Source organism: Alosa alosa, chromosome 21 (genome assembly GCF_017589495.1).
Source record: "Alosa alosa isolate M-15738 ecotype Scorff River chromosome 21, AALO_Geno_1.1, whole genome shotgun sequence".
Taxonomy (NCBI): Eukaryota; Metazoa; Chordata; class Actinopteri; order Clupeiformes; family Clupeidae; genus Alosa; species Alosa alosa.
This window is the reverse complement of record NC_063209.1, coordinates 29423125-29434201: the sequence shown is the minus strand read 5'-3', so window position 1 is coordinate 29434201 and position 11077 is coordinate 29423125. Positions and strand designations below refer to the sequence as shown.

The 11077-nt window shown below is 49.5% G+C and overlaps 1 protein-coding gene across 1 annotated transcript; it reads right to left on the bottom strand.

Moving 5' to 3' along the window:
• Positions 1-9132: 9132 nt before the first annotated feature.
• On the bottom strand, positions 9133-10651 carry LOC125286155 (keratin-associated protein 4-3-like). Its single transcript, XM_048230920.1, is given in 6 exon segments — positions 9133-9617; positions 9683-9706; positions 9709-9814; positions 9816-10012; positions 10095-10242; positions 10446-10651. Coding segments are annotated over 6 exon segments (1011 nt in total). The 5' UTR covers positions 10598-10651; the 3' UTR covers positions 9133-9233.
• Between the last annotated feature and the right edge of the window lie 426 nt (positions 10652-11077).

Sequence of the window (11077 nt, the reverse complement as noted above, 5' to 3'; positions counted from 1 at the left end):
TTTGAATAGAGGAGAGTAGAGAAAAGGAGAGTGAAGTTGAGTAGATGGGAGTAAAGTTGAATAGAGGAGAGTAGAGTGGAGTAGAGGAGAGTAGAGAAGAGTAGAGTAGAGTAGAGAGTAGTGTAGAGTAGAGGAAAGGAGAGGAGAGGTACTGTAATTTTTTCTACTCTACTCCTCTCTACTCTTCTCTAATAGAATAGAGTATAATAGAGTAGAGTAGAGTAGAATAGAATACAGAGCAAATAGAGATTAGAGGGAATAGAGAGAGTAGAGAGAGCAGGAGAGTCCAGATCAGTGAGAAGAGAGTCTGAAGTGATGCAGGTCAGTTGGACACAGAGACTTAGTCCAGACCTGAAGAGAATGAGGAGTCGGGTAAAAATGATGCCACATGAAGTCTAAAAAATGTCAAGTCTCAAGTCCTTCATCAGCACTAAAGACAAGCACATGGGCTTGTGTGTGTGTGTGTGTGTGTGTGTTAACTTGTTGGACCTGGCGAGAGCAGGTGTCAGTGCTTGGAGGACCCACCCTGCTGCTGGGATCGTTGCCTGGGAGACGCCTGACCTCTGTGAGGTGAGATGGTCAGTCTGACCGCAGTGCAGATGAGAAATCTGAATGACAGGCTTACCCAATGATTAACGCCACACACATCAACAGGGCTACGGCTAAAGGGCTGGACACTGGCCCCAGTGGGTGCCCACCAGAGCTGATTGATCATCTGATTAACTTCACCTGGGCACTGCACCACGTGTGTGTGTGTGTGTGCGCAGTGTGTGTAAAAGCGGTGTATGTGTGTGTGTGTGTGCGTGGTTGTGTGTGGGCTGTGTGTGTGTGTGTAAAGGCCAGGTGGTTGTATGTGTGTGTGTGTGTGCAGGTGTGTGTGGTTGAAAAAGGCAGTGTTTGTAATATATGTGCATGTGTGTCTGTTTAGACTGATGAGGAGAAGACCAGGAGTGGCAGTGGTGGTGGCTCCTGTCTGCCATCTGGATCTGGATTTCATTGCCTGCACCGGGCCCCTACTTCGCCAGCTTCTGTAAGGTGAGACTGCTGTAGGCTGGTGCTCTGACTTACATGACCCCATTCGACCCCTATTTGTTTCATCTACAATCTGATAGATTGCAGCGACAGCCGACAGAGGGATAACATGCGCGGCTTATGTGACTAAGATGAGTGTGTTTGTGTGTTTACTGAGGAGGATGAACGCAAGAGCGGCAGGACCATTAAGAGAGACAATAGGGGCGACTGCTACCTGAGCGACGTGTCCAGCTGCAGTGAGGTGAGCAGAGTCCAGCACAAAGTAGAGTAGAGTGGAGTAGAGTGTAGAGTAGAGGAGAGTAGAGTGGAGTAGAGTGTAGAGTAGAGTAGAATAGAGTGGTGTAGAGTAGAGTGGAGTAGAGGAGAGTAGAGGAGAGTAGAGTATAGTATAGTGGAGTAGAGTGTAGAGTATAGTAGAGTGGAGTAGAGTAGAGTAGAGTGTAGAGTAGAGTGGAATAGATTAGAGTAGAATGTAGAGTATAGTGGAGAGTAGAGTAGAGTGGAGAGTAGAGGAGAGGAGAGGAGAGTAGAGTGTAGAGTAGAGTAGAGTAGAGTGTAGAGTAGAGTAGAGTAGAATGTAGAGTAGAGTAGAGAGAGGAGAGGAGTGTCAGATTAGAGTGCAGGGAGAGGAGGCTGGTATAGCATGGGAGAGGAGGTTGTATAGAGGAGGAGGCTGCTTACAGAGCAGAGGAGGTTAGAGTAGAGTGAGAGGAGGCTGGTTAGGAATACAGGCAGGGAGGTTGAGCTGGGAGGAGGTTGGGGAGTCAGAGGAGGAGGAGGAGGTTGTGGAGCCGAGGAGGTTGAGTAGAAAAGGAGAGGAGGTTAGAGCAGAGAGGAGGTTAGAGCAGAGCAGAGAGTGGCAAAAGCCAGAGTGGTGAGAGGAAGGGAGCAGAGCAGAGAGGAGGTTAGAGCAGTGTTGAGAGTGAGAGGGTTAGAGCAGAGAGACAGATATGTGAGTTTAGAGCAGAGGAGGAGAGAAAACAGAGCAGAGAGGAAGTTAGAGCAGAGAGGAGGTCTCGAGCAGAGTTGAGAGGAGGTTAGAGCAGAGAGGAGGTTCGAGAGAGAGGGGAGGTTTGAGAGCAGAGAGGAGGAGGAGGTTAGAGCAGAGGAGAGGAGGTTGCTGGTGGAGAGGAAGCCAAAAGCAGAGCAGAGAGGGTTAGAGTAGAAAGGAGAGGAGGTTAGAGCAGCAGGAGAGGAGCGTCGGTGGCGCCGAGTGGAAAGCAGGGAGTAGAGAGGAGGAGGCAGGAGGTTAGAGCAGAGAGTGGGAAGTTAGGTGCAGGCAGGGAGGTTAGAGTGGTGTTTATATGAGTGCCAGAGCAGAGGAGAGCAGAGGGAGTGGCGTCAGAGAGAGGAGAGGAGGTTAGAGCAGGAGGAGGTTAGATATAGAAGAGGTTGGGTGCAGAGAGGAGAGTATTAGAGAAAGGAGAGGAGGTTGTTTACGAGGAGGTTAGAGAGAGGAGGAGAAGAAAGGTGAGAGGAAATAGAGCAGAGCAGATGTTAGAGCAGGTTATATATGCTGTGGAGGAGAGAGGATAAGCCACAGAGCAAAGAGGAGAGGAGGTTAGAGCAGAGAGGCGTCAGAGTAGAGACGAGAGGAGTTAGGAGGAGGAGGTTAGTGCAGAGGAGAGGAGGTCAGAGCAGAGCAGAGAGGAGTAAGCCAGAGTAGAAAGGAGGAGGATAAGTCAGGAGCAGAGGAGGTTGAGCAGAGGAGAGGAAGCTGTTAGAGTAGGAGCAGAGGAGAGGAGGTTAGAGCAGAGAGTATGTCAGAGCAGAAAGGAGGTTAGAGCAGAGGGAGGTTAGAGCAGAGAGGATAAGCTAGAGTTGAGAGGAGGTTGAGCAGAGTAGAGAGTATATTAGAGTAGAAAGCGAGGAGGTTAGGAGCAGAGAGGAGGCTTGAGCAAAAGAGGAGGTTAGAGCAGAGAGGAGGTTAGAGCAGAGAGGAGGAAGTTTGCGGTGAGAGGAGGCCAGAGCAGAGCAGAGAGTGATAAGCAGAGTAGAGAAGGTTAGAGTAGAGTAGAGAGGAGGTTAGAGTAGAGAGGAGAGGAGGTTAGAGTAGGGTTAGAGTAGAGAGGAGGTTAGGAGCTGAGGAGGCTAGGAGTTGGTATGGAGAGGAGGTTAGAGCTGAGAGGAGGTTAGAGCAGAGAGGAAGCCAGAGCAGAAAGGAGGAGGTTAGAGTAGAGAGAGGAGGTTAGAGAGTAGAGAGGAGGTTAGAGTAGAGAGGAAGTTAGAGTAGAGTAGAGAGGAGGTTAGAGTAGAAAGGAGAGGAGGTTAGAGTAGAGAGGAGGTTAGAGTAGAGAGGAGGCCAGAGCAGGAGAGTGAGAGGAGGTTGGGCAGAGTGAAGCCAGGCAGAGCAGAGGAGGAGGTTAGAGCAGAGGCGAGAGGGAGGTTAGCAGAGAGGAGGTTAGAGCAAGAGGGAGGAGGTTAGAGGAGAGGAGGTTAGAGCAGAGGAGGAGGTTAGTGCAGAGGAGGAGTGAGGGGTTAGAGTAGAGTAGAGAGGAGGTTAGGAGAAAGGAGAGGAGTGTTTAGAGCAGGAGGAGGTTAGAGCAGAGAGGAGAAGGTTAGGGAGAGCAGAGAGGAGAGGATAAGCCAGAGTAGAGGAGGTTAGAGCAGAGAGGAGGTTAGAGCTGGAGAGGAGTGTCAGAGCAGAGCAGAGGAGGAGTGGGTCAGAGCAGCAGCGGAGAGGAGTAAGCCAGAGCAGAGGATAAGCCAGAGGAAAGAGGAGAGGAGGTTAGAGTAGAGAGGAGGTTGAGAGCAGAGAGGAGATGCCACAGTGTAGAGAGGGAGGTTAGAGTGAGCAGGAGAGGAGGTTAGAGCAGGCGCGAGTGAGAGATAAGCGAGCAGAGAGGAGAGAAGGTCAGAGCAGAGCAGAGGAGGTTAGGGAGCAGAGAGGAGGAGGCCAGGAGTAGGGTTAGAGCAGAGGAGGGTGGCTGAGAGGAGGTTAGAGTTGAGGAGAGGAGGTTGTTGAGGAGGTTGAGTAGAGAGGTTAGAGCAGAAAGGAGGAGGTTAGAGAAAGAGAGGAGTGTTAGAGCAGAGGAAGCAGAGTGAGCAGAGAGGAGGCCAGAGCAGAAAAGCAGGAGAAAGGAGCAGAGGAGGTTAGAGTAGAGAGGAGAGGGATAATAGAGTAGAGAGGAGGTTAGAGCAGTATATATATAACAGAGCAGAGGTTGAGAGCAGAGGAGTGTTTAGAGCAGAGGAGGTCAGAGCAGAGATGATTAGGGAGTGTCAGAGCAGAGAGGAGGTTGAGCAGAAAGGAGCAAGCCAGAGAGTAGAGAGGAGGTTAGAGTAGAGAGGAGGTTAGAGTGGAGAGGAGGTTAGAGTAGAGAGGAGAGGAGGTTAGAGTAGAGAGGAGGTTAGAGTAGAGAGGAGGAGGTTAGAGTAGAGAGGAGGTTAGAGTAGAAAGGAGGTTAGAGTAGAGAGGAGGTTAGAGTAGAGTAGAGAGGAGGTTAGAGTAGAGAGGAGAGGAGGTTAGAGTAGAGAGGAGGTTAGAGTAGAGAGGAGAGGAGGTTAGAGTAGAGAGGAAGTTAGAGTAGAGAGGAGGTTAGAGTAGAAAGGAGAGGAGGTTAGAGTAGAGAGGAGGAGAGAGGAGGTTAGAGTTGAGAGGAGGTTAGAGTAAGAGTAGAGAGGAGGTTAGAGTAGAAAGGAGAGGAGGTTAGGGCAGGAGGAGGAGGAGTACAGAGCAGAGGAAGCCAGGAGCAGAGAGGAGGCTAGGAGCAGAGAGGATAACAGGAGCAGGAGGAGGATAGGAGGTTAGAGCAGAGAGGAGGTTAGGGAGCAGAGCGATAAGCCAGAGCAGAGCAGAGGAGTGTCAGGAGCAGAGAGGAGCCAGAGCAAAGGAGGAGGTTAGAGTAGAGAGGAGGAGGAGGTTAGAGTAGAGAGGAGGTTAGAGTAGAGAGGAGAGGAGGTTAGAGTAGAGGAGGTTAGAGTAGAGAGGAGGTTAGAGTAGAGGAGGTTAGAGTGAGTAGAGAGGAGGTTAGAGTAGAGAGGAGAGGAGGTTAGAGTAGAGAGGAGGAGGAGGTTAGAGTAGAGAGGAGGTTAGAGTAGAGAGGAGAGGAGGTTGTGAGTAGAGGAGGAAGTGAGCAGGAAAGTGAGTAGAGCAGAGGAGGTTAGCAGAGAGAAGGCCAGAGCAGCAGAGGAGAGGAGGTTAGAGTAGAGAGGAGGTTAGAGTAGAGTAGAGAGGAGTGTTGAGCAGAAAAGGAGAGGAGGTCAGGCGGTGGCGGGAGGAGTTAGAGAAAGAGGAGAGGAGGCTAGGAGCTTGAGAGTGATAAGCCAGAGCAGATGAGTGGAGGTTGAGCAGAGAGGAAGCCAGAGCAGAGCAGAGAGTATAAGCCAGAGCAGAGAGCCGAGGATAAGTTAGAGCAGAAAGCGGAGAGGAGGGTTAGAGTAGAGAGAGGAGGTTAGAGTAGAGTAGAGAGGAGGTTAGAGTAGAGAGGAGAGGAGGTTAGAGTTGAGAGGAGGTTAGAGTAGAGAGGAGAGGAGGTTAGAGTAGAGAAGTTAGAGTAGAGTAGAGAGGAGGTTAGAGTAGAAAGGAGAGGAGGTTAGAGTAGAGAGGAGGTTAGAGTAGAGAGAGGAGAGGAGGTTAGAGTAGAGAAGAGAGGAGGTTAGAGTAGAGGAGGTTAGAGTAGAGAGGAGGTTAGAGCTGAGGAGGAGGAGGAGGTTAGAGCAGAGAGGAAAGTTAAGAGCAGAGCAGAGAGGATAAGCCAGAGCAGCAGAGAGGAGTCGAGATAGAGAGGAGGAAGTTAGAGCAGAGAGGAGAGGAGGCCAGAGCAGAGCAGAGAGCAGGGTTAGAGCAGAGAGGAGGTTAAGAGCAGAGGAGGTTAGAGTAGAGAGGAGAGGAGGTTAGAGTAGAGAGGAGGTTAGAGAGGAGGTTAGAGTAGAGGAGGATCAAAGAGAGCAGTAGAAAGGAGGAGGTTAGAGCAGAGAAGAAGTTAGAGTAGAGTAGAGAGGAGGTTAGAGTAGACAGGAGAGGAGGTTAGAGTAGAGAGGAGGTTAGAGTAGATTTATTAGTGCAGAATGCAGGTGTGTGTGTGTAATAGAAAGAGACAGTGTGTGTGCATGTATGTGTGTGAAAGAAAGAGAGTGTGTGTGTGTGTGCAGGTGTGTGTGTGTGTGTGTGTCTCAAACTAAGCTGAGGTGAATGCCTCCACTGCCGCTGTGAGTACAGTCCTTAGCACCGACCAGACGAGAGCAGTGTGTGTTTGCGTGTACGTGTGTGTGTGTGAGTGTATGTGTGCGTGTGTGTGTACGTGTTTGCCTTGTGTGTGTGTGGTAATGCGTGTATGTGTGCGTGTGCGGTATCACGTGTGTGTGTGTGTGCGTGTGTGTGTATGTGAGAGAGAGAGAGCCAGGGGAGCAGAGCAGGAACACTCAGAGAGCAGAGAACAGTGGAAACGCTCAAAATGCAATTAAGCACAGGAATTAAACCTTGAGCTTCACAAGCATGTGTGTGTTGGTGTGTGTGCATGTCAGACAGTGTGTGTGTTGGTGTGTGTGTGTGTACGTGTGAGACAGAGAGAATGGAACTGTGAGAACACAAAGGAAGCATTTCAGTCTTGTGTGAATTTCCATAGTGAAGTTTCATTATGGCAGGCTGTCCTTGGGAGGTGTGTGTGTGTGTGTGTGTATGTGTGTGTGTGTGTGTGTGTGTGTAGTGGAGCAGGTTGTCCTTGGGAGCAGCCGTCTGGTCTTTTATGTCTCTGTGCAGATGAACAATGCTGGAGCAGAAGGCAGCTGAGAGGAAACAGAGATAGACACACGCGCGCGCACACACACACACACACACACACGTCCCAGCAGCAGTGTGTGAATGGTGTGCAGGCCCAGTACTGTTGTGGCGTGTAATGCTGAGTCATCTAGTCCCCATAGCCCAGTGCCGTGGAGTTACCCTGCTACAGTGTAATGCTGAGTCATCTAGTCATGGAGTTATCCTGCTACAGTGTAATGCTGAGTCATCTAGTCATGGAGTTACCCTGCTACAGTGTAATCCCCACAGTCCAGTGGAAGCATCTTAACAGCTCCCCAGGCCTCTGTGCAGGGGTCAACACACACACACACGGCCCCATGGCACCAGTGCTGTTCTGCACAGGCTACCAGGTGCTGCTGTGTGGGCTTTTAACCCCAGGCCTCTGCTTTCATCCTGTAGAATAATGATTTCACTTTCTCTAGCACACACACACACACAGACACATTCACTGTCTCTCTCTAGCACACACACATTCACTTTCTCTCTCTAGCGCACACACACAGACACATTCACTGTCTCTCTCTAGCGCACACACACACATATTCACTTTCTCTCTAGCACACACACATACGCATCTTGAGCTAGGTAGAGCTAATTACAGTGCATGAAAAATGTTCTTCTTCTTCTTCTTCTTCTTCCCACCAAATTAATTCAGCTTCAACCGTTTAACATTAGAAACTTTGTTCAAACTTTGTAACGAGGGTCTTGAAAAAGGACACTTGAGGAATGTATTTTTTTCACTTTTGTAAACTTTACTTTTTTTAAGATATTAATAAAAAACAAGCTTTATTTTCCCCATAGACTTTGCATTGGCACTATGATGACATCTGGGCTTGGATTTGCACCTGTATCAACTTCCAGGTACTCAACTAGGTCCCCATCAAAAGCCAGTTAAACTGATTTCGGGTAACCTGTATCAACTTGCTTTCTGCTCAACTAGGCCCAACTCTCATTCCATCCAACTTTCTATCCATTCATCCTCTTCAAACCATTCCTATCCATCATTAAACTATCCATCAACATCCATTAAACAATCTGCCTATCAACATCCATTTCAACTTTCTGTCTATCAACATCCATTACACTATCTACATTTAACTTTAAACTATATGCTCTGTCTCGGGCTTTAAGCATACCATCTTGGCTCTCTTTAAGACTACAGATCCTGTTCAACTATTTCCTCTGCTCCACAACTGTTTCAAAATAAATGTCCTCACTAATTCACTATTAAATAATTTAACTATTTAAACTACTCAACTAACTGTTCAGCCATTTCAACTGTCAGTTGTTATCAACTATGACTCCTGCCAATTGTTTCCTCTGCCCACAACTGTTTCCAAATAAAAGTTTGTTTTGCATTTTATGTTAATATACAGCATCGTCCACGAAAAACCTGGTCCACTTCCGAATCCAATTAGCAATTCATCACTAAACTATTTACTAATTAGCACTCTGGGACAAGGCGCCCGAAGGAGACAATGCAGACAGGAGATCTCTGAAGACTGTTGAAGCATATAGAGAAAAATAAGGGGCCTAGTACTGAGCCTTGAGGCACCCCATATTTTACCAGTCTGGGTAGACGGTTTATTGTGAACCTGTACAAATTGTCTGCGGTTAGAAAGGTATGATCTGAACCAGCAGCGATGAGGTCATTAAAAACTTTAACCAAGGCTGATTCAGTACTGTGGTGAGCTCTGAAACCAGACTGATATAATTCTTGGATTTTATTCATATGCAAGAAGGCACTAATTTGTCTGGACACTATTTTTTCTAGTATTTTTGACAAAAAAGGGAGATTAGATATAGGCCTATAGTTGGCCAGGTTGTTAGGGTCAAAGGTAGTTTTTTTTTTAGGGATGGCTTAATAACAGATAACTTAGAGATGACTGTGGTACATGCCCTGATAGCAGTGAGTTATTTATAATCTGGAGCAAAGTATTATCCAAGAAAGGGAGAGTAGTTTTCAGAAGATGAGAGGGAATAGGATCTAGTAGACTAGTTGTAGATTTTGATGAGGAAATTGTGGAAGTGAGGTCTATTATGCCATTAGGTGTAAATGAATTCAACGTTGTTCGTCTCATCTGCGATTCAATGATGTTTACGCTACCACCCGTCCAACGGAGCTCTTCCTGGGTTGCCAGTTCCATCATCAGTTATTCTAGTCGGAAGCTCATAGTGACTGTCCAAACCTAAGTGTGTCTTTGGGATTTTAAGATTATTACAGGCAATGAATTCACACAACACAGTAAATGATCTCAACGATATATTAACAAATTCAACAATAGAACAAAATGAACAAAAGACATACAAACAAACCCACACACTATTTAAAACACACAAATAATTTAAATTTAGAGCTACAAAAGCCACACCACCCTATATACAACCCCTTCGAACAAATTACAAAATAAACAACAAAACAAATACCCTATTACACTACATGAACTAATTAAACTTTAATTTAAATAAAAAAAGAAAACCATTCATCGTCGTCGTCCTCCTCCTCCAGCAACCGGCGCGTCTTCTCCCGCTCCTCCTCCAGGGAAGAGGTCCCGGACTCCTCCTCTTCGCTGGAGGAGGACAGGTAGAAGATGTTGGCTGAGGCGGGGCAGCAGGCAGGTGGGCAGCAGGCAGGTAGGGAGCAGGCTGAGGCGGGGCAGCAGGCAGGTGGGCAGCAGGCTGAGGCGGGACAGCAGGCAGGTAGGGAGCAGGCTGAGACGGGGCAGCAGGCAGGTGGCAGCAGGCAGGTAGGGAGCAGGCTGAGGCGGGGCAGCAGGCAGGTAGGCAGCAGGCTGAGGGGGTGCAGCAGGCTGAGGCGGGGGCAGCAGGCAAGGTGGGCAGCAGGCTGAGGGGGCAGCAGGCAGGTAGGGAGCAGGCTGAGGGTGGGCAGCAGGCAGGTGGGCAGCAGGCTGAGGGGGTGCAGCAGGCTGAGGCGGGCAGCAGGCAGGTGGGCAGCAGGCAGGTGGGCAGCAGGCTGAGGCGGGGCAGCAGGCAGGTAGGGAGCAGGCTGAGGGTGGGCAGCAGGCAGGTGGGCAGCAGGCCGCAGGCAGGTGGGCAACAGGCTGAGGCGGGACAGCAGGCAGGTAGGGAGCAGGCTGAGGCGGGGCAGCAGGCAGGGCAGCAGGCAGGTAGGGAGCAAGGCTGAGGGTGGGCAGCAGGCAGGTGGGCAGCCACCAGGCAGGTGGGGGGCAGGTGGGCAGCAGGCTGAGGCAGGGGCAGCTCAGGCAGGTGGGGAGCAGGCTAAGGGGTGGAGCAGCAGGCAGATGGGCAGCTTGAGGGGGGCAGCAGGCTGAGGGGGGCAGCAGGCAGGTGGGCAGCAGGCGGGAGGGGGCAGCAGGCAGGTGGGGGGGCAGCAGGCAGGTGGGCAGCAGGCTGAGGGGGGGCAGCAGGCAGGTGGGGAGCAGGCTTTTCCCTCCGGAGCCTCTTGGTCTGGAGGCGACCAAAGTGCCCCCTGCAGCTCCACAGTCAGTCTGAAGCAGCAAAAAACAAATGACTTGTGACACTTTTCATATAGTGAAAGTAGTCTTTACATTCTGTAAAGCGCCATGATACATGTGTAATGTTTTGGCGCTCTATAAGCAGAATAAATTGAAATTGATATAGAGCAGGCAAATGATTTCCTAAACTCTTACAAGAAAGCAATATGAAAGATATTAAATGAGAATGTACTCACCTTCTGACCTGGGCCTCCAGGTCCACATTCCTGGCCCGTTTTTCCACACAGCCAGGGAGGTCGCACCTCTCCTCCTCATCCTGGGCGGGCCCCACGACCACCTCGATATCCAGGGAGCTGACCATCGGCACCGCTGGGGTGCTGCTTGGCATCTGCCATCAGGCGAGCCCTCAGCGCGGTGGTCAGCTCCTGGTGGCTATTGGTGATGTGCTTGTCCAGCCGGCTGCTATGGTACGAGCACCCGGCTGCTGAACAAGGCGTTGCCCTGATGAGGATCCTCCCGGTTGCCATGTTGCACAGAATGGCTCTCTCTGCCAGGTTCACCACATGATGGCCCCTTATGAAGTGGCTGGCCAGGGCAGCATAGGCCCTACCGCACAAGGGGCAGTCTACCATTCCTTTTGTTAGTGTCATCTGAAAACAGAAAAATATACTATCATTAGAAAACACCATCCCCAATCAGCATGCCACATTTTAAACCGTGCCACATGGTGCTATAGGCTGTAATAGACTCCCAGCATGGAAAAAAAGTTTAAAATAACAAATGTTTCAATAATAAAAGTTTTGAATATATACATAGCAATGTATAGAGATATAAGGCTGTTTATTATTGTCTAATAAAACTCCTGAAC